This window comes from Anomaloglossus baeobatrachus, chromosome 4, assembly GCF_048569485.1.
Source record: "Anomaloglossus baeobatrachus isolate aAnoBae1 chromosome 4, aAnoBae1.hap1, whole genome shotgun sequence".
NCBI lineage: Eukaryota > Metazoa > Chordata > Amphibia > Anura > Aromobatidae > Anomaloglossus > Anomaloglossus baeobatrachus.
The window spans coordinates 414,201,536-414,225,476 of NC_134356.1; the positions used below are offsets into that span (position 1 = coordinate 414,201,536).

Below are 23,941 nucleotides of genomic sequence, written 5' to 3' on the forward strand. Positions count from 1 at the left end.
CAGATGAGTGAGAGCTTGCTCACATTTTGGTTGTGCGAGGTTGGGGGGAGAGGGCAGAGGAAGGAGGCACTATTCTCACCTCACTGCCACCAACACACCAAGGACTTGGTCCTCCTGGATGCACAAGACACATGAGCGCCTTCTTGCTGCACTACCTACAACATGACCCTCGGATTGTACGAATTCGAAGTAATGCTAACTACTGGGTTGCCACACTGTTAAATCCCCGGTACAAGACAAAATTTGGCGAAACAATTCCTGCTATAGAAAGGGACGCACATATACAGGAGTATCTGCAGAAGGTGGTACGGATTCTTAGATCTGCTTTTCCAGTAAACACCAGTGCTGCACAGAGTGAATCTCAACGCTTTGTCATGGATAGGAGGAAATGGTCTTTTACTTGTCCACATCTGAGGGACCGAGGGCTGGCTGCTGTGCTGAGATGGCATTGAGTACAGTGTCCCTGCAGAGTTGCACTTTTGGTCATATACCAAATGAGTTCAAAAAGGACAGATGCTGGTGGAAAGGGGAACAGGTGTGTTGGAAAGGGGAAAAAAGTTTTTGTCCCTGGGTTTGGTGGTTAAGCAAAATTAACATTTGATGAAGAAACACCATCTGTTACGGTGGGACTGGCAGATTTGGATAAGGTGGTATATACTATGTTACCGCTATATAACGAAAATTAATAAGAAAAGAAAGAGAAAGGTATATATCCCCATCAGCAGTCAATGTCCACCGTGCTCCCAGATGCAAAAGGAGAGGTTGGCAACTGGAAGGTTAGATGGAGGATACAGATCTGTGTGGCTATGAAACTAATAGTTGCCTGAACCGAGTTAGACGCCACTTGGATCTGGAAACTGGGAGCCCTGTTAGTGTCACAGGGTCCACACGCCCACCCAGCCCAGGAACTCCCTGTTAACATCACAGGGGCCATTCAGTACGCTGACCGTGTGCATTGGGGCCACACCTGTGGACAGCAGGCGCATCAGCAGCAGCAGGCCTGTTAATGCCACTGGGCTGCACAAGCAGGACTGGTAGGACAGGAGCTGGTCTTAACCGTTCTGCGTTACCAACTGTGGTGGCGGCCTGCATCGACGCCCTATCCCTGCCTACCTCTGGCCTAAAGCCGCAATGGGTTCAACACATGGAGGTGTGCTCTTTCGGAGCATAATAAAAGACTGCGCACCTCCTTGTTGGCTCCAGCCCGTTTTATAACCTTGGTCTGCCCCAAATCAGGGTGGACCACAATGCACATCCTGGAGACAAAAGCAGAGTGACACGTCATGAGTGGCATAACTAGCGTCCTATTTGGAACCGAAACTTCAATAATGACCTCATGGCTGCCACGACACAAACACCTCACCAGTTATCGTCTGACCATCAATAATGAGGTGACAAGTCATAGGGGCGGGCCTCTGCAAGCCATTTGGGAGTGGCCTAGCCACATCGTCAGGACACCTGATGCCCTGTGGTCTATATGGGCCCCCCACATCAGGGGCAGGGCCAAAGAGTTCATTACCGGACCTAGTCTCTGATGCAGTAAGTGCCTGAGCATGCTCAGTTGCATGAAATACATTCTCTGAAAAAAGACTATCAGCTTTAGCATGGTGTCTAGGCACAAAACAGGACTTAGACCCGGCACGGAATGCAAGTACCTGTGCAAAGAGGCTTTTCACACTTAGTGTGGGAGCATGCGCTGTATCCCGAAATGAAGACTTAGCCTCAGGAATGGCACAGTCAGGCTGTGCATACTCACTAGGCGAAACACTGTAGTTAGGCTGCAGCTGGGGTAAATCGGCACACGCATGCGCACTAGCTGCCTCTCCACACTTAGACGTGGAGGAGAAATTGCTCTTTGGGTGTGGACTTGGAGATGCTGTCTATGAACAGAAGGAAAAGCTAAAGGAAGCATCACTTTCTATCCCTCCGAATTATCAAATGCAGCAATGAATTCCCTGAGTTTGCTATAAAATTAGCGTAGCAAAATGTGCATGAGGGTGTCATGCAGAGGTGCTACAAATAGCTTGGCACCAGTGGGACACTAATGGAAGTCCAACAGGCAGTTCTATGATGCCACTAAATGGCAGTATTTTTTTGCTATCATTATAGCTTATTAAAAACAGAGCAGGAGGGTGTCCTGCACAGGTGCTAAAAAAAAAAAAATATAGTATAGTGAAGAGTAATCCTACTCACCTATTAGAGTTGTGAAAGGCACAACTCCTGTAACCGCATATATAGATCAACGGCAGCAGTAACCCGATTGGCAGATAACAGAGAGAGATAGCGGAGATGGGTTTTTAAAAACCGCGCCAGAGATCCCAGATGTAAGCTTGATCAATGTACACTTTATTTCGGCATAGGTCTACGCGTTTCAGGGGTCTCAGCCCCCTTCCTCAGGACCAGCAAGCACAAGATACATCAAGCACAAGATTTGATGTATCTTGTGCTTGCTGGTCCTGAGGAAGGGGGCTGAGACCCCTGAAACGCGTAGACCTATGCCGAAATAAAGTGTACATTGATCAAGCTTACATCTGGGATCTCTGGCGCGGTTTTTAAAAACCCATCTCCGCTATCTCTCTCTGTTATCTGCACAGGTGCTAGAAATAGCTTGGCACCTGTGGGGCACAAATGGAGTACAACAGCCACTTTTTGTATGCCACTAAGTTGCAGCAGTTTTTGCTATTATTATAGCTTTTAAAAACAGAGCAGGAGGGTGTCATGCAGAGGTGCTGTAAATAGCTTGGCACCTGTGGGGCACAAATGGAGTACAACAGCCACTTTTTGTATGCCACTAAGTTGCAGCAGTTTTTGCTATTATTATAGCTTTTAAAAACAGAGCAGGAGGGTGTCATGCAGAGGTGCTGTAAATAGCTTGGCACCTGTGGGGCACAAATGGAGTACAACAGCCACTTTTTGTATGCCACTAAGTTGCAGCAGTTTTTGCTATTATTATAGCTTTTAAAAACAGAGCAGGAGGGTGTCATGCAGAGGTGCTGTAAATAGCTTGGCACCTGTGGGGCACTAATGGATTACAACAGACACTTCTTGTATGCCACTAAGTTTACTCAATTTTTGGTATTATAATGTCTTAGTAAGTAACAATGAGTTTGAGTGTGCAATGCAGGCAGAGGTGCTGCAAATATCTTTGCACTAGTGGGACAATACAGAAGTCCAACAGCCACTTTTTGTATGCCACTAAGTTGCAGCAGTTTTTGCTATTATTATAGCTTTTAAAAACAGAGCAGGAGGGTGTCATGCAGAGGTGCTGTAAATAGCTTGGCACCTGTGGGGCACAAATGGAGTACAACAGCCACTTTTTGTATGCCACTAAGTTGCAGCAGTTTTTGCTAGTATAATGGCTTAGTAACAATGAGTTTGAGTGTGCAATGCAGGCAGACGTGCTGCAAATATCTCCCCGAGACACCTTCCATGATTAAACTGTAAGTGAAAGTAAAGAAACACACACAGTGAAAAATCCTTTATTTGGAATAAAAGACAAAAAAACACCCTCTTTTACCAGTTTATTAATCCCCAAATACACATCCAGGTCCGACGTAATCCGCCCGACAATGTCAGCTCTGCTACATGAAGATGCAGCAGCACCGTAGAACACGATCGCGCTGTGTAATCTCCATGTAGCAATGAAATGAATCGCGCTGTCACCAGAGACTTCACTCTGCAATGCAGACGTCAAGATTACCAAATCTGCCTATCTTTATCATTAGAGGCAGTAGCTCAGTGGATAGAGCGCTTGCTATTAAAGCATAACTATATGAGATCTAGTCCCAGTAAAGAATTTAATTTTTTTTATTTTTAATTTTAAATTATAATTATGATATAGTTATAATTATAATTTAATTTAATTATGCACTGAGGGGAGGAGCCGGACATCAGCTGTGAGCCACAGGACACACCTCTAAAATCGGAGCAGTTCACAGAATGAGGCTGCATTGCTCTATCCTCTTTCTCTTCTCTCTATCTCTCTCTCTCCCTCTCCTCTCTCTCCCTCTCTCTCCCCTCTCTCTCTCTCTTTCTCTCTCTCCTCTCTCTCTCCTCTCTCTCTCTTTCTCTCTCTCTCTCTTTTTTCTCTTTCTTTCTCTCTCTCCTCTCTCTCCTTTTCTCTCTCTCTCTTTTTCTCTCTCTCTTTCTCTCTCCTCTCTCTCCTCTCTCTCTTTTTCTCTCTCTTTTTCTCAGTCTCTCTTTTTCTCTCTCTCCTCTCTCTCTTTCTCTCTCTCTTTTTCCTTTCTTTCTTTTTTTCTTTCTTTCTCTTTCTCTCTCTCCCCCTCCCTCTCTCTCTCCTCTCTCTCTTTTTCTCTCTTTTTTTCCTCAGTCTCTTTTTCTTTTTTTCCTTCTCTCTTGTGCTCTCTCTTCTCTCTTTCTCCTCTCTTCTCTCTCTCTCCTCTCTCTCTCTTTCTCTCTCTTTTTCCTTTCTTTCTTTCTTTCTCTCTCTCTCTCCCCCTCGCTCTCTCTCTCCTCTCTCTCTTTTTCTCTCTTTTTTCCTCAGTCTCTTTTTCTTTTTCCTTCTCTCTCTTGCGCTCTCTCTTCTCTCTCTCCTCTCTTCTCTCTCTCCTCTCTCTCTCTTCTCTCCTCTTCTCTCCTACTCTCTCTTCTCTCTCTTCTCTCTCCTCTCTCTTTTTCTCTCTTTCTCTCTCTCTCTTTCTCTCTCATATACAGCTAGCCCTAACCCCTTTATTACCCAGCGAGCCACCTGTCACCACGGCAGCTGGAGGAGAGCAGACAGCAGCTGCAGAATGACAAGGCTCAGCATCCTCCATTCACTAGTGTATGCAGGAGAGCAGACAGCAGCTGCAGAACTACAAGGCTCAGCATACTCCATCCAGGACTGTATGCAGGAGTTTTTTGCCCACCAAAAAAATGACGTGGGCTTCGCCATATTTTTGTATGCTAGCCAGGTACAGCAGGCAGGTTCGGCTGCCCCCAACCCCCAGCTGCCTATTTGTACCCGTTTAGGAGCAAAAAAAAGCCTTTTCTTTTAATTATTTCATGAATTTCATGAAATAATTAAAAAAAAAAATCGACATGAGCTTCGCCCCATTTTTGTGTCCAGCCAGGTACAACTAGGCAGCTGGGGATTGGAATCCGCAGCACAGGTTAGCCCAAACTTTCTGGGCCCCTGTGCTGCGAATTGCAGTCTGCAGTCGCCCCAGAAAATGGCGCTTTCATAGAAGCGCCATCATCTGGCGCTGTATCCAACTCTTCAGCAGCCCTGGTGACAGGTGGCTTGCTGGGTAATAATGAGTTAATACTAGCTTTGTTTTACTAGCTAGCATTAAGCCAGAAATTCTTAATGTCAGGAAAGTTTGACCCAGCCATTAGGAATCTCCAATAAAGGGTTAAAAAAAAAAAGACACCACACAGAGAAAAAATACTTTAATAGAAATAAATACACAGACACACTCAGAGACTCCATGTTTATTACTCCCTCGCATCCCTCCACGATCCATGGTCTTCTGTCTTTTTTCTCCTTCAACCCATGCAGCTAGGCTACATCAGACAGCGCTGCATGGGAGGAAGACGCTGCTGCTTCTCTTGAAGTCTATATCACTCAGTGAGTAGCAGAGGCAGCAGGCTGTAAGCGGTGACGTTACCGCTGACAGGCGCGTTGCTATAACAACGGTGATCTTCGTTATTGACCGGCTGTGGCAGCTGGTGAATAACGGAACGGGGAAGCAGAACGGGGAGCCGACCATGTGCCAGAGTATCTCGCCGGTACACGGGGATGCACAAACGAGCACCGCGTACCGGGGAGATGCACTGACAGGACCTAGCAATGACGTCTAGCCATGTGACCAGTCTGTAGCCAATGAGATAATAGACACATGACTGGTCACATGGCTATTTTGACGTAACGATAGGTCCTATCATCAGTGCTGGTTACCGGGAGGACGCAGCGATTATCGGAAGGAAAAGCGGCGGGAGACAGAGGGCAGGACGCGTCGCAGGGACCTGTAAGTGTTATGGCAATGTTTATTAACTGTATGTGTACATTTATAATGTGTTTTTATGTGTTTGTGTTTGCCTCCCATTGTTTTCAATGGGGTTCGAGAGGTTCGTCGAGCCGTTCTTCGAGCCGAACTCGAACGTGGCCTCTGTTCGATGAACCGAACCGAACTCGAGCCTCTAGAGGCTTGCTCATCTCTACTAATGAGACCACATTCAGTATTTTTGAATCTGATGGCATTTGAAATGTATGGTGTCACAACCTTGTGCACTATAGTGAGAAGAACATGGTGTATAAACTAAAGTGTGGAGTGGTAAAGTCCTTGCTTTACTGAAGATGCTTTCTATCTTCTCTACACACCCTGGCTCACATCCTTCACTGTTGAATAACCATCTTGTCATACGTTCATGAAGTATAATGGATTGGAGACTATTTAGAAATCAAATCTTTTTATCTGTATCTATGTACTCATTTATCCTGTATATTGTATTTGTCACATGTTTTTCAATTGGATTTTATAGCTGTCTTTTTGTTGTAATAGGGAAGTCAAGGCTCTCCTGGAAAACATGGCACTGATGGCAAAGATGGAAACCATGGAACACCAGGACAAAAGGTTGTACACAATTTCTTCATTTTTTATGTCAAATTACGGCAAATACGGTTTTTAACTATTAGACACAGGAGCTCACAAAAAGTTAGATTTTTGACACCGAAACAAAAAAATGTAGTCTTTTTTCAATTCCTGTTTAAACTCATACATTCATATAATGCACTTTCATTAGGAATATGCAGTATATATAATTAATCTTTATTATCATAATTATAATAAATCACTAATACTATTATATAAAGTATATATAGTAAGTATTTCAATATTCAAATGTGTATTGTGTGAATTGCAGGGAGAGCGTGGGCACAAAGGAGAGCCAGGAGATGTAAGTATTTCTGGAAAATGAGCAACTAACAGTAAACACAACTGACACCATTTGTTCTGTTTTTATAGGATCTCTAATGGGTCTGGTTTGTAATGGATCACTTTATTAGGCAGAACAGTATAGCCGGCAGACTGCGCAATTAGTCAAGATTATTTTAGGCATAGTAAGAAAGCAACATAGATAGCATGTACAGTTCATAAAGTTACTGTACCCTTAGCGTGTTCGTAATATTGGGTTTCTGTAAATTTTTCAACAGAAAAGCGCTAGTTAGCTGATTAGTGCTAGGCAAATCTACAGATATTCGGGTTTGGCAGGTTCAACCGGATTTGAAATAAAAATCTGAGTTGGGACCAGACTTAAACCTGAAAATCTGACCAGACGCCAATCCCATATAGGTCTATGGGGACCCGAACATTGTGCTTTAAAATGGTGGAAGAAAGGGGTAGGGGGATTAGAGCAGGACCATTATATTTACCGAGTCTCCTGTGCAGCTGTAACACTACTTCCAGGGTCGCTCATTAACCCTCATACATATTCAAAGTCTTCTGCCCATCGGCAGTCCCGGTGATTGATTACATTCAGACCATGCCCTCGCCCTGTGTGGCAGCGTCTGTGATTGGTTGGAATAACACATGCCATCTGTGTACCTATAGTGTAAAATTAATAAATAAATTGCCATAGGGTCACCCCATATTATGATACCCAGCGCAGATAAAGCATACAGGCTGCAGATAAAGCATACAGGCTGCAGCCCCAGCCATGTGATTATCTTGCTTGTGTATCAAAATAATGTGGCAATTGAGGTAATATAATGGGTTATTGACAGATCACAGCTGCCATCAAGCCCTAGATTAGTAATGGGAGGCGTCTATGAGACCCCCCCATAATGAATACTGTAAGTGAAAAGAAATAAACACAAACAAAAAAAATCCTTTATATGAAATAAAATACAGAAAAATACACCCTCTTTCTCTAATTTATTAACCCCAAACACCAAGTTCCGATGTAATCCACACAAGGACCATTGACGATCCTGGCTCTGCTACATACTGAAGTCACAGTGTGAGGGCACAGAACATGGCCACATGCTGTGGCTATAGGCAGAGAGTGACTGAGCCGCAACTGTGAGCTGTGACGTTACTTAGTTTATCTGCACTTACAGCTGGAGGTTCCCATGGTACCCCACCTGTGACAGCAGGTAAACTGACCACAGATGACCTCATTGAACTCAGACACATTACCTCAGGTGAGCTGAGTTCAATCAGACCTGCATCTACTGGCTGAAAAACACATTTCTTTTGCCAAGAGATGCAGATGTGTGGCTGAAATTCATATGCCAAATTCCTGCACCAATATTGCATCTCATGGCAAAAAAAGCATCAAAATGTAATGCAGGGTTGATGCGATATTTTGCCAGGAGATGCAGATTTGGTGCTGAAATTTATACACCAAATTCCTGCACCAAATCTACATCATCTGACATAAAAAAGACGGTGCAGTTTTACTGCAATATTGATGCATTTTTTGACAAAAGTTGCAGACTTGGTGCATGAATTAGTGTATAAATTTCAGCACCAAAACTGCATCGTCTGGCAAAAAAAAAAAGCACCAATTGTACATCTCGGAAAAAAACACAGAACAAATGTGGTGCTGAAATGGTCTGCTCCAGATTTCTACACAGACTTTGCATCTTCTTGCAAAAAACCATATCAATATCATGTTTAGATGTATTTTTTTGGTGTATAAAGTACAGCAACAAATCTGCACCTCCAGGCAAAATATCGCATTAAACTGCATAACGTTTTGATGCATTTTTTGCCACGAGATGCAGTATTGGTGCAGGAAATTGGTGTATAAATTTCAGCACTATATCTGCATCTGTTGCAAAAAGAAAATGCGGTTTTCTGCCAGGAGATGGAGGTCTGATTGAACTCAGTTCACCTGATGTGAGGTCACTGAGTTTAATGAGGTCCCCTAAGGTCAGTTTATCTGCAGACACGGGGTATAGTGGGACTCTCCAGCTGTGACTGCACATAAACTGAGTGACATCATCACCTGAAAGTTACGGCTCAGTCAATCTATGCCTGCAGCCACAGCAGGCGGTCATGTTCTGTACCCATGCGCTGTGATTGCAGGATGCAGCAGAGTCAGGATCGTTGTGGGACCTTTTGTGGATTATGTCGGAACTGGGTGTTTGGAGTTACCAAACTGGAGAAAGAGGATTTTTTTTGGTATTTTATTTCAAATAAAGAATTTTATCAGTGTTTGTGTTTATTTATTTTCACTTACAGTATTAGTAATGGGGGGTCTCATAGACACCTCCCATTACAAATCTAGGCCTTGATAGCAGCTGTGAGCTGTTATTAACCCCTTATATTACCCCAATTGCCAGCACACAAGGGCAGTTTGTCATCAGCCAGGTAAAGTGAGGGGATTGTCACATCTAATAGATGCAACAATTCTGGGCAGCTGCAGGCTGCTGTTTGAATATCAGCCCCCAGCTGTCAGCTGCTTTGTCATGGCTGGGTATCAATTGGGGGGACTGCATGCTGTTTTTTTAAAAATTATTTATGTAAATAATTAAAAAGGCCGAATGAGATCCCTTTTATTTTGATACACAGCCAAGATAAGCACACAGTTAGGGTTTGCAACCTGTAGCCTTATGCTTTATCTGCACTAGGTATCACAATATGGGGGGACCCTACGTCATTTTATTTATTTTTACACTACAGGTACGCAGACAGCGTGTGTTATTCCAACCAATCACAGGCGCTGTCACACAGGGTGCAAGTGCAGTATGACTGCAACCAATCGCAGACACTGGGACTGCTGGGGGGCGAAGGAAGCAGTGACTATGTATGAGAGTTAATTATTGGACCCAGAAGTAGTGTCACAGCTGCGCGTGAGACTTGATAAGTATAACGCTTCAGCTTCTTTTCCCCTATTTTCTTTCTTTTTCTTTTATTTCCGAACAGTTACATTGAGTTCCCTGAGAATTCCATGTTCGGGATTGGTGCACGGATACTAGGTATCCAGTACGGACCCTGAACTTTACAGTTCAGGTTCGCCCATCACTAGCACTGAATAATAATTATTTTTTTTATTTCTATAGTGACATTATTTTCCAGAGTGCTTTACAGACAATATTATCCCTGTCCCTATCGGGCCTCACAATATAGATTCCCTATAAGTTTGTCTTTGGAGTGTGGGAGGAAACTGAAGAAAACTCACGCAAAAATGGGAAGAACATACAAACTCCTTGCAGATGTTGTACTTGGTGGGATTTGGACCCAGAATCCCAGCATTAAAAAAACAACAATGCTAACCAGTGAGCCACCGTGCTGCCAAAGCAATGGTTCCTTTTCTTATGATGTGTTATTATCAAAAGCCCTTTAACAGATTACCTCAAAGTCTTCAAAACCCGCCACTATCAGCTGGTGTTTGCCAGCTATATAATGTGTAAAGGCACCTCCTTGGTCCTACCTATTACACATAATCTTGGGGGAGGTAACTTGAATTGAAATGCTCCAGCCCTTTGATATCCAGGAGATGACTACCACCAAGCCTGTTTGGCAGCTGGCAGCCTCTTTCCACTCTCTTCTCATTGAAAACACACAGATTCTCAGCCGAGCTTAGTGGAGATACTGTAGCGATAAAGTGAAGAGCACTTAGTGGTAAATATTGCGCATACATGACTAGCTTTTCCTCTGCTTCATCATATTTGTAGTTTTTTCAGGCTAGTATAGTTTGATATTAATAGGTTTGGAACTTATACACGATTTAAGTCAATACATAAATAATCTTATTATTTTTTTTTTTGCATTGTCTATAGAGGAATAACATTTTTAACACATTAGTGACCACGTAAAATTTTTCAAATCTAACATTCTCACCTTATGGGACAATAATTATACAATGTTTTAACATATTCCAGTGATTTTGAGATTGTTTTTTTCTTGACACATTATATTTTATGATAATGGTAAATTTAGGTGGATATATTTTGCGTTTATTTTAAAAAATATCAGAAATTGTACAAAAATGTTAAAATATATGCAATTTTCAAACTTTGCATGAATGTCTCTTGGCATGGCAGCAAAGAAAAATGTTATTTTTAGAACCTAAATTTTGCAAACTATTGACCACCAGGTCACTTTAGCTCATTGACTCTAAAGGCTGCTTTACACACAACAATATCGCTAGCGATCTCGTTAGAGATGTGACACGCCCAGATCGTTGTTACGATTTGCCGAGATCGCTCATAGGTCGTTTTGTAGCGGTCATATGTACACATCTCACAAACGACGCTACATAGTTCAGCGATACATTGTTTGACCAAAGCGGTCGTGTGGATGTTGTTCATCGTTGGCAGGGTGTCAAACGTAGCAATATGTCTGCTGCGTTCCAAATGACGAACAATATTTTGAAGCTGAACGACGGGTCAACGATCAACGATTTTTACCCTATTTGCGATCGTTCGGAGTCGGTTGTAGGTGTCACACGCAATGATGTCGCTAACGATGACGGATGTGCGTCACGAAAACCGTGACCCTGACAACATATCGTCAGATAAATCGTAGCATGTAAAGCGGCCTTTAGGCTGTTATGCATGATCATGATCTCAGGGTGCTGATGGGGTTAAGGAGGGAGCCCTCACACTGTTAAACATCTAAATGCCATAGTCACTATTAACAGCAGCATCTAAGGGGCTAAATGGCCATGGTCGGTGACAACAGTGATCATGACTGATGGAGCAGGATGTCAGCTATGATGTACAGCAGACAGCAGCTCCATTTTCACCTGTCTGTGGATGCTATTCCCTTCTATCTCAGCTTAGTTTTAAGTTATTTTGGTGGTCACTAAGGAGTTAATATTTGTTTATTTATATTTGAATAATTTGCTGTGTTTATTGAATCAATCTATACCATATTTTTGTTTGGTATCTTTGCGTTTAACAACGGAATAAATCTAACCCCATATATATCTACAGAGTATAGTATCTAGTGCTACAGGAGCAAAGGGCGACCGTGGAGATATGGGACCAATGGGTCCCCCTGGGCCGCCAGGACCCCAGGTAATATCACATATTTTATACTTTATTAATAAAACTATTCTAATATAAGAATACTGCTGTAATAAGAACTTTAATACTAATAAATGTAACTCTGCTTGGTCCAAAGATTTTGTTTCTTTTACATTATGTTGCCAACTAAATCTGCAAGAAATTCATTGGTTGAATTGATGGCAAATCATATTCTTATAGAAACAATTGCAGAACTACTTTGTTAAAATTCTCAAGCAGTCTAATTTAAAGAGATATGATTGTCTCAGCAACGTAAAGACACAAGAAAGTAAAGCTCTCTGAAAAATAGAAATCTAAATATTTGATAGATTTTTCAATTCATACCAGTCAGACAAGTAAATACACTTTAGCTTCTGACCTTCTGACATTCACAGTAATCTTTTTTTTTTTTGCATTAAGGGTGTTCCTGGGAAAAACGTTGAAATGAAGGTAAGGAGATTAGTCCATCCACAGTATATATTGTTTAGTTTGAAACATGTATTATGTTTAGACGTTGAAATAGATGACAAACAGTGTCATTCTTGATGTATTGGATGCAAAAGAGAAAAAGGACACTTTGCCAAAATATAGGCAGAAAGTTCTATTATGGGATCCAATTATTACTCAAACATTAAGATAATAAAGGGAACTTGTCACCAGGTTTTTCCCTTATGAGCTGCAGCTACCACTAGTAAGCTCTTATACACAGCATGCTAGAATACAGCATATAACTGCCCAGGCTGCTCTGTATAACATAAAACATACCTTTATTATACTCACCAAAGGGGTGGTCCGGTCCAATGGGTGTCATTGTTCTTGGGTCTGGCGCTTCCTCTCTGCTGCGATCGTCGTCCTCCTTCTTCCCAGTACCGTGTGCTTGACGCGGCCTATATCATCCACACTGGCCAGCACTGTGGGCCTTCGCAGGCGCATTTTGATCTGCCCTGCCAAAGTCAGATGAAAGTATTGTAGTGCGTATGCGCAGGCGGTCTTTAATCTTTCCTCGCGTTTGAGCATTACAGAGAAGAGGTACTCCTAGGTGAGTATAATAAACATGTTTTTGCTTTAGACAGTGCAGCCTGGACACTTATATACAGTATTTGAAAAAGCTGTATATAAGAACTTACTGGTGGTGGCCGCAGCTTATAGGAGACAAATCTGGTGACAGGTTCCCTTTACAAAGATGTTTTGCATTCTTTGTATACAAGAATGATTCAACAATGACAAAAGTTCCTAAAAGTAGAATGTTGATTCCATAGTTGTCTGTTGTCGTGAAGTTGTTAAATGAGACATGCCTGGTATTTAAGGGTAATGAGAGCAGATAAGTTTTAGGGTAGTGAAGAATGTAAAGGGGTGCTCCGGGGAGATAAAAATTCTCCTACTGTCTCTGACTTCATAAACTATGAAGAGGAGATGCACAATGCTGTTCCTGTACCTGTAATTCAGTATGACAGGAGCTGCTCTCACTGCTCCCCCTCCCCTCAGGTACAATACATCACACATTGAGGGTGTGTCTAACCCCTGAAAATAGCTGATTCCTTATTGTTCGAAATCAGGGAGCGTGGCCATGACCACACCATGCCCCCTGCTCTCGCACAGAGCAGAAGCAGATATTATGCATCTTATCTTTATAGTTTATGAGGGCAGGGACAAGGATTTTTTTTATCTCCCTAAAGTACCCTTTTAATATTAACACTCATGGATGATTTGAGGTGGATACCCTTATTCCCAGTGAAGGTGGTAATGGATTAAATGGATTTGTCTAAAATTACAAGTCTGTGGTCACTCTATGACCGCAGGCTTGAAAATTCTCACATTGCTCGTGGTGTCTCCGGTGTCAGAGCCTGGAACAGTGGTCACATGGCTGCAGGTATACGATACATTTGCATTGAGCAAGGCTACACTTATCTAGTCAGATTCTGGCTGGGATTATGCATATCACATAATTGGGGTCACGTGATCGCCATTCCAGGTACCAGAGAATCCTCACTGCAGACTTGTCATTTTAGACTGACCTTTAACCATTGTTTTGTGTAGAGTAGTAAAGGGGCTCATATTAATGGATATTTATCCATGTCAATTTAGGACAGTGATTAGGTTAATTGTAACTCACTCCTATGATGCTTCACACTAACTATAATGTGGCTTTGGGGTCTCCATGGTCCATGCTCCAGCTGGATACCACATGGACTGATTATACGCTTGCCTGATTGACCGTTAAGTGTCAAGAGAAGAAATTAGTGAGTTTTTCTATTATGTCATTTACATATTAATAGATTTACAGTCAGAACATGCACAAGTTGCAGGAATTGCCTTTAAAAAAAAGATTCTACATTTATTAATAGCTTTTTCCTTCTTTTTTTATTAGGATTTGGAAATATTGTTAGAGTCATATGGTATTAAGGTAAGTATAGTTGTTTGTTTTCTTTTAAAAAAAATAGCTTTCTCTGGGAATTCTCGAGTGGTAATCAGACCCTGAAGACTATAGCTGGGCCAGTGATCAGTTAGTTGTCTTAGGTCCAGCTTTGAAAACCCATTGAGACTGGTTGAGTCAACCCTTTTAAAATTCATGACTGCTACAGGAAATCTGTCAGCAAGTTTTTACTATTAATTATGAAAGCAGCATGATGTAGGGGAAAGACTGTAATTCGAGTGATGTGTCACTTCCTGGGCTACTTGTTGCAATTAGTGTTTAATCAGCAGCAAATTATCAAAAGATTAGTTAATTCATGCAATGTAGTTCTCCTGCTTTGTTTAACCCATCCCCACATTTGATTAGCAGCATTCTGCCAAAGCACAGTGTACATAAAAAGCTGCCAATCAGTTGAGTGGTTGAGGTTATACAGAGCTCACCATTCAGAGAACTGCTAGATATGTAAGGCCCCTTTCACACATTTTTTTGCCATCAGTCACAATCTGTCGAATTTTGAAAACGGATTCGGCGACTGATGCCGCTGGATCAGTTTTTTTTCTCATCGACTTGTATTAGCGACGGATTGTGACGGATGGCCTCACGTTTCATTCATCGTTCAACGGATCCGTCTAAAAATGTTTATCCGTCGGAAGGAGACAACGTCCACAGTAACAATTTTTGTGTACGTCAAAAAAACGGACGGCAACGGATCTGTCGCTGTCTGTTGTTTGGTAGAATGGAAGCCTATTGGCGCAGGATCTGTCGTAATCCATCAAATGACGGAATCCGGCGACGGATTCCGTTTTTTTTAAATGAGCATGCTCCAATTTATTATTTAGCCCCCAGCTAGTCAGATCCGTCAAAAAACGGATCTGTTGCATCAGTTTAGCCACAATCTACGACCGATCCGTCGAGAAAATGGATTATGACTGATGGCAAAAAACTGATAAGTGAAAGGTGTCTAACAGAGAAAAAAAGAGATTTTATTAAAATTACAGCAAGGAGACAAGTAATACATCACTGGAATCAGGGTCTTTGTACCTACATCATGCTGCTCTCAGAAGACATAACAAAAACCTGGTGACAAATGTCCATTAACATGTTACGATAAGTCAAATGATGATTACTAGTGCTACAAATATATTTGTGGTATTGCTAATATTTGGGTAGCCATTGGTCTACTGTAATTATTTTTGATACATTAAAGGCCCTGTCACACACAGAGATAAATCTGCGGCAGATCTGTGGTTGCAGTGAAATTGTGGACAATCAGTGCCAGGTTTGTGGCTGTGTACAAATGGAACAGTATGTCCATGATTTCACTGCAACCACAGATCTGCCAAAGATTTATCTCTTTGTGTGACGGGGCCTTAAGAGTATTAAATAATTGACTCACCTTTTGGAATAGCTTTGATAATGGCATATATCTTTATAAAGAACAAAACAGATTAACCATGAATGGTAAAAAAAAATCCAAAGAAATCACTAGAAATTCCTAAAAAAGTTTAATTAGCAAATTACACCTTTTTGCTCTGTGAAAGTATTTACTATGTGGGATTAAAATTGACCACCATCTTGTTACATTGACAGGACCTTTTCTTAAAATATTAATAGTACAGCTGCTTGTGAGCATGTGCAGCAGGAATCTTTGCTGCTGTGACCTGAAGAAACCATATACCACTTAATGTCAAACTATTTTCAGGTCACAGCAGCAGAACTTCCTACTGCATAGGCTGACAGTCATTTGTCCTGTTAACATTCTAGGACAAGTTTTACTCAATATAATAAGATAGCTGCCATTTTAATGTAGTGATTACCTCCATAAGCAAATGGGATTTGACTATTACATTTATTTAAGAATTGATTTATAATTACATACAATTTATTTATTTTGTATTCGTTTAAAAAATCACTTTAACTCAGAGGAAGCCTACAAAATGAAAGAGCATAATAATAAAAGTAATTTCTCAAATATATATAATCTAGACATTTATGTGTAATCTTGGCTTTCCAGTGATATTATGTTGCTTTTAGATAATATTGCATGGAGAGTTCCTAATTTTCCCTCTAACAGAGGATGAGTTTTGAGTAATTTGAATTCAGATGCCCAATCATGTCGAATTCAAACAAGTTGAGCCGCTGCAATAGGTGTCTGGCTGCGATGTTCTCCCCTCACCCTATTGAAAACACTTAAAGGAGTTTACCACTACTAATATGAACTCCTTTCATTTGTCCTAACTCTTCCAAAGTAACATTTTCCTTGTAAACCTCTGCTACCTACCCTGCTCCTGTAAGCTCATCGCTCTGCAGCTCCTATACTCCTCTGTTGATGTACTGGCTTTGAGCTTTCAGAGACCGGTATTGGACAAACTAAGCAGGGCACGTCACTGGTGGAGATGGGGCTGCCTCTCTGTGAGTGAAAGCAGTCTGGGCGTGCTGCCCAGATCACACTTCACTCTCCTCACAGCCTGCTTTACAGTGTGGTGCTTTCATGTGACAAGCGCTGCGATGTGCTGATCGTTAGATAATTATATAAATATTAAATATATCACCCTGTACCATCTAATGATTGAAATATCGCTGCGCTTGTCACATGAAGCACAGCACTGTAAAGCAAACTGAGAGGAAAGTGAAGTGTGAACTGCTGTCACGCACAGAGTTGTTGACGTGTGCTGCTCAGTTTGTCCTATTTTGGTCTCCGTCTCCAGACCCAAAGGATCAAAGACAGAACATCAGCATAAGAATATAGGTGTCGCAGAGCAATAAGCCTACAGAAGCAGGGTAGGTAGCAGAAGTTTCTAAGGAAAGTGTTAGTTAGAAAGAATTAGGACAAATAAAAGGATATCACATTAGTAGTGGAAAACCTCTATAAATGCTTGACCAACCCAAGTATTCATATGTATAGGGGAGTCCTAAGCGACACCAGTTGGACAAAACTTGTTCAGTTTAAAGCAATCTTTATAAGCACAAGTACATGTAGTAGATGTTGCTGTTATATCATTTCCTTCTGTTCTTCCTTCTACATACCAAATTAAATCAATGTATTATTCTATTTTAGTTAAGTCTCTTGAAGGAATTAACTGATCATCTCGTACAAAATGGAGTGACAGATTTTTTTCAGCATTTTTCAAACTCAAAGAAGGATCGGACTGCTAAGAAGAAACAGAATTTAAAATATACAGGAGACAATTTTGTAAGTTAAATAAATTTATATCAACAATCCATAAATAAGGCAAAAAATAATAAAGATATAAGCGCAAAATGTTACTATGAAAAAATATGGCAAGCCACTGATGAAAAATGTGAATCAAAATGGTTGTCCAGGATCAGAGAATCATTGCTGCTTTCTTCCAAAAATAATGCACCTATACCATGTATATGTGCCGCCCCCGTGGAAGCAACCGAGCTGCTCGGATCCGGGTTCACTGTGGCTCAAGGGTCTCTGGACCCAGGGGTCGTGCGGCCACTCAAATATAAGGGGGATATTTACAGGGGAATTGGTATGTAGTTCGTGACGCCACCCATGGCGTATGGTAATTTGGGGAGTACCGCCGCTGCCATTGGGAGTACCCGGGGTGATGAAGTGGGGCAACAAGGTGTTGTAACCCTCCACGGGTAGGGGGGATGCCCCGGGACTCGGTGAGGGGTGCCGTGGAGTGCAGGGGTCACTCTCTTACTCACTCAGTTCATTAGCAGACACTGACAACCGGGTAAACCAAGTCTCTGGGTACCGCTGCCGCCAAGGGGAGCTCATCCGGGTCCTGACCGACCCCAATGGTGTTGCCTGGTGATCCGTGACCTGCCTCCTGGCACTTAGTTTGACTTCAACTTGTTAGTTCGGTAGCATGGAACTAGCCGGGCCCTGTTCCCTTCTATGGCTAAGTATGGGAGCTTGCTCTCAGGGCTCACGCTTGGGATTTTCTGGACCGTTTTGGATTTGGAAAGTCCTACCCCCTCGTTGTGCTAATGCCCCGATTCCGGAGCGGGTGGGAACAGATCATAAAGGTTCCATTTTCAGGTGATTTGTCAGGTTGCCTGAAGCTACTCTCCGACCTATTGTCCGTGTACCCCGTTATGCCTTCGGTCCCGGACCGGTGACAGTACTAGGCTGCCGACTGCCCTCCTCGACAGTTACAGGCCCCTTGCCACAATCCCCTTCGACCGGGGGTTCGACTCCTCTAGGCCCAGACCACCATCTGCAACCTAGACGGTTCCTTCAGGAGTCACCACTCCCAACTTCCTCTGAGCTCCTCACAGCTCCAGGGCTACTTTCTCACTCCAACTCTAAAGTGACTACACTCCTCACCTCCCCTAGCTGACCCCCCAGGTGGGCGACTCTATTCCACTCTAGCCATCCACTGGTGTGCCTGGTGGGTATGGGCAGGGTGTCTCTAGAATTTGATTTGCAACACCATTTAGTTAGGGACCCAGAACCAAGAGGGAGGCAGAATACTGCATGGAAGGGCAGTTTGTGCAGTACCCTATGATGACCTGATAGTCCAGGGGCGTCACATATACCCTGTGGATACATGTGTGCTTTTTGTTTGTTTGTTTTTTGTTTCTAAAAGAGTAGCCGTGATTTTAATTCTTTTTTTAAAAAAATCAATAGTACACTTAAAAATAAAAGACTTTTTAATATATCTTTTCAGAGAAATCTGCTTCTTTCTTTGCCATGACTGATATTTATTTTTCAAAAATCTCAATATTTGGGTGAAATCTGTACTCAGTGAAGACAGATTTTTGCTCTACTGAAAAAGGAGGTGGCAGTTGCTGCTCAAGAGATTCTATGTAAATGGCAGGAGGGGAGGTGGGAAATGGAGCTAGAGGTACCGTATTTTTCGGACTATAAGACACACTTTTCCCCCAAATGTTGGGGGAAAGTGGGGGGGGGGGTGTCTTATAGTCTGAATGTGGCTGCGGGAAGTGAGGGTGCTGTGGTGGAGCGGGTCATTGGTGGCACGAGCAGGCTGTAGCAGCGCCTGCCGTGACCACATGGGCCCACTCATTTCATATGCACGCCCATCATCCCTCAGTGCTGAAGCCGGCGCTGACAGGTGGGTGAGATGATGGGCGGGGGGTGCGCGCATAGTAAACAGCTGGCTCACGTGATCACCCCTGGCAACTACAGCCTGGAGTGATCATGTTCGGCTGTATACACTGCTCCCCGCGCATCATTATCAGTGCGGGGTGCAGTGAATAAGTATACTCACCCGTCACCGTTGTCTGCAGCATCGCGATGTCCTCCTGTCTGCCGGCCAGCTGATCTGTGTAGCGAGTGGTGAGCACAGCGATGACGTCATCGCTGTGCGCACCGCTAGTCTCCACATAGGTTAGCTGACAGGCAGACAAGAGGACATCGCGATGCTGCAGACAACGGTGACGGCTCCACAGAGGTCAGCGGCGCTTCTGCCGGCACAGACAGGAGGAGGAGCGATGTTGCATGGAGCGAGGCAAGGTGAGTATAAACATTTATTTTTTTTTGTGTGCCACAGGATGAGGCCCATATACCAGGATGGGGGTATATAGCAGGATGGGGGTATTTATCAGGATGGATGGGGGTATATAGCAGGATGGGTTATATAGCAGGATGAGGGCTATACCAGGGTGAGGGCATATACCAGGATGGAAGTATATAGTAGGATGGTGGTATATAGCAGGATGGCGGTATATAGCAGGATGGCGGTATATAGCAGGATGGCGGCATATAGCAGGATGGGGTATATAGCAGGATAAGCGCATATACCAGGATGGTGCTATGTAGCAGGATGGGGGCTATACCAGGAAGGCGGTATTTAGCAGGATGAGGGCTATACCAGGATGCGGGACATACAGTACAGACCAAAAGTTTGGACACACCTTCTCATCTCTAGAACAACTGTTAAGAGGAGACTTTGTGCAGCAGGCCTTCATGGTAAAATAGCTGCTAGGAAACCACTGCTAAGGACAGGCAACAAGCAGAAGAGACTTGTTTAGTCTAAAGAACATTAGGAATGGACATCAGACAAGTGAAAATCTGTGCTTTGGTCTGATGAGTCCAAATTTGAGATATTTGGATCCAACCACCATGTCTTTGTAGAAAAGGTGAACGGATAGACTCTACATGGCTGGTTCCCACCGTGAAGCATGGAGAAGGAGGTGTGATGGTGTTGGGGTGCTTTGCTGGCGACACTGTTGGGGATTTATTCAAAATTGAAGGCATACAAAACCAGCATGCCTACCACAGCATCTTGCAGCGGCACGCTATTCCATCCAGTTTGTGTTTAGTTGGACCATCATTTATTTTTCATTAGGACAATGACCCCAAACACACCTCCATGCCATGTAAGGGCTATTTGACTAAGAAGGAGAGTGATGGGGTGCTACACCAGATGACCTGGTCTCCACAGTCACCAGACCGGAACCCAATTGAGATGGTTTGGGGTGAGCTGGATTGCAGAGTGAAGGCAAAAGGGCCAACAAGTGCTAAGCATCTCTGGGAACGCCTTCAAGACTGTTGGAAAACCATTTCCGGTGATTACCTCTTGAAGCTCATCAAGAGAATGTCAAGAGTGTGCAAAGTAGTAATGAAAGTAAAAGGTGGCTACTTTGAATAACCTAGAATATAAGACATATTTTCTGTTGTTTCACACTTTTTTATGTATTTCATTCCACATGTTTTAAGTCATAGTTTTGATGCCTTCACTGTGAATCTACAATTTTCAGAGTCCTGAATATAAAGAAAACTCATTGAATGAGAAGGTGTGTCCAAACTTTTGGTCTGTACTGTATATATACAAGGCAGGAGAATCATTACCAGGATGGGTACCAGGATGGGGTACCTTAGTAGAGAATTTAGGGACATTACCCCCATAACAGTGTCTGCACCAGATCCTCGCCCCATAACAGTGTGTCATGACCACATTTTTTGCTTAAAATTTTATTTTCATATTTTCCTCCTCTAAAACCGGGGTGCGTCTTATGGTCCGGTGCATCTTATAGTCCGAAAAATACGGTAGAGCTCCTCTCTTCTACAGAGAATCTTATTAGGAGCAACTGCCATCTCTTATTTCAGTAGAGCAAAAAACGGTCTTCACTGAATATAGCCTTTACCCTTGATTTTTCATATTTTTTATATTTTTTAAATGAAAGATCAGTCTAGGAGGAGAATCAAGTAGATTTCTCTGATATGATATACCGTATTTAAACGTTGCTTACTTTTATGTATACTACTGATTTACAAAATAAAAATTAAACCACTTGTTACATTTTAAAGACAGACATTTTTTTTTAATCCTGAACAACCCATTTAAGCATGATAAATAACTATTAATATGGAAGGGTAATAAATGCTAATAAAAGTTGATAGTATAATGATTTACTGTGTTATTTGCATAGAAAAGAACTATGAGAAATATAACATCAGCAAAAAAGTGGATCTGTAACCAAAACAACAAGCAATGTATTACATGTATATTGTGGGGGATATAAATCCAACGTGTGCCCACCAATTTCAAAATCTACTGCCATCTCATCTTGAATTTGTTGTGTCACTTTACAGGGTACTTCAAAACATGAAATTTCAAATGAAACTGAGGATTTACATATAAGTTCAGGTCTGGAGAACACATTCACAGTCGAAGGTGGAGAGACACTAACACAGGTAACGTCTAAAGTAGCGAAGTGCTACTGGTCAGAAATTAAATACTGTAGCAATGGTTTGTCTATTTGTCTAATATAATAAAATAGTGTCTTCTGCAGAAATGCACTAAACATGCATGTATTCTAAACATGATTGTATCAATAGAGTTTTGCCAAGGCCAAAAAAACAGGATCTCTATAGAAATGTAGTTTTATTTTTTAAAAAATGACATAGCTAAAGGAGACAGAAATGTAGTATCAAAAACATGATAAAAACACATGTGAAAACACACACTCAAAAACTCAATGAAAAAGACACAAGTAACTTAATTTACATAATAGGTGCAGAAATGCTGCACAAAATTGTAGGAAAGTAGACTAATTCTCCAATATTTTCTGATAAGATGCTGCATTCATCTTGGTATCGATTTTCATCAAATTCCTTGTGCAGCTCTCGCTGTCACACCTTCCAAATAGCAGAGATTCCTCTCAGTGCCTTCAGATAGTAATGGAGTGCTTATTTTTAAATATTTTGTTGACTTCTGTTCAAAAATTGTTTTTATTGTTGTCATAATAAAGTACATTTTTGGTATTATCACTATATATAATATTTTTCCATAATGCTTCTGTCACGGTCGTCTCCCTGCTGTTTTGAGACTAGTGACAGCCTTAGTACTGAAGCCTCCAGTCTGCATCTTGACTCCTCATTTAAACGAGGTTTCTTAGTACTGGAGCCTCCACTCTCCTTCTTAACTGCTCATTTAAACGAGGTTTCCTTTCCTTTGGCGTCTCATGAGTTAATTTCAGTTTTGTTGCCAGCAGCTCTGAGCAGGGCAAGTCAGCTGTTGTTGCTTTGGGCACACACCCAATTAGGTTAAATACTGGAGCCTTTCCAGCAGACCTTGCTGCTATTAGAATCATCTCTACTTTGGCCAGCCTGGTGGAAGGAACTGCTGAGGTTTAGTCCTGTACCCATCCACCTGCTACTTTAGTGTCTGTCCTCTGTGGTAGAGTTTGATGTTTTGCATCTTTCTGTATATTCCCCCCATTTAGCTTTCCTTTTCCTTCCTGTTTATTAATTCAATGGCGAGTGTAGTGTACTCATCAGACAACTAACTAGACAGGGTGAGTGGAGGGTTAGCTGAGGGACCCAGGTATCCTGCTTGCCGACAGGTTGAAAGAACCTGTAAAGGGATGCTAGGGAGCTCAGGTTGAGCTTGAGGTGAGTGCAGGCGGTTCCCCCTCACCCCTCTCCCTAGTGGTAGGGACCTCCATTGTATCATGACCCCAGTGTGTCCCCTTTTTGTGATGTTTTTTGGTAGTGCGTCAGATACCCATTGGTCTGATTGCGTATGTCACGTGTTATATACAGACATCTCCAACTCCATGCGTGAAAGCTCCTCTATCTACACTTTGACACATTTTTAGGGCTTAATCAGACATTAGTGTTTTTCTCATATGCAAAAATGGTCCGAGTTTCATCAGTGAAATTCTGATAAAAAGCACTTATGAGACATGGAATGATTTTTGTGTGTGAGAAAAATAACTGATGTCTGAATGAGATTTAAAGCTGAGAGTATTATTTAATGTAGCAATGTAGCAAAAGGAAATGGAAAAACATTTCCTAAAAAACTGCTTTAGGAATCTTTTTGTGCATGCTGGAAACCCTGGGTTTTAATGCAAGTTGCTTGTGGGTTCATCTTTTCGTCTTAAAACATTTACCTGACTTTGGCTTTGTATTAACAGTTTGAACATAAATGACTGACATTTTCAATTCTTCAGTATTCATATTAATATTTTTTGTAATAAAGTGAATCTATCAGGAGGATTTTGCTATGTAATCTTTGGGCAACGTGTGGTAGGAGCTGAGACACTGATTTTAGGGATATATCGCTTATTAGGCTGTGTGCTGTTGTTTCAGCACAATTAGTGTTTTATCAGCAAGAGAATAT

The 23,941-nt window shown here is 42.2% G+C and overlaps 1 protein-coding gene across 1 annotated transcript in view; it reads left to right on the plus strand.

The window, feature by feature from the left end:
• The window catches only part of LOC142302455 (uncharacterized), a 593,189-nt gene that overhangs the window by 261,308 nt on the left and 307,940 nt on the right, over positions 1-23,941 (plus strand). Inside the window, exons 56-62 of the mRNA XM_075343517.1 lie at positions 6,504-6,575; positions 6,865-6,897; positions 12,161-12,232; positions 12,380-12,409; positions 14,328-14,363; positions 17,431-17,565; positions 21,910-22,011. Of these exons, the coding sequence (XP_075199632.1) occupies positions 6,504-6,575; positions 6,865-6,897; positions 12,161-12,232; positions 12,380-12,409; positions 14,328-14,363; positions 17,431-17,565; positions 21,910-22,011 (480 nt within the window). The remainder of the gene's footprint in view (positions 1-6,503; positions 6,576-6,864; positions 6,898-12,160; positions 12,233-12,379; positions 12,410-14,327; positions 14,364-17,430; positions 17,566-21,909; positions 22,012-23,941) is intronic.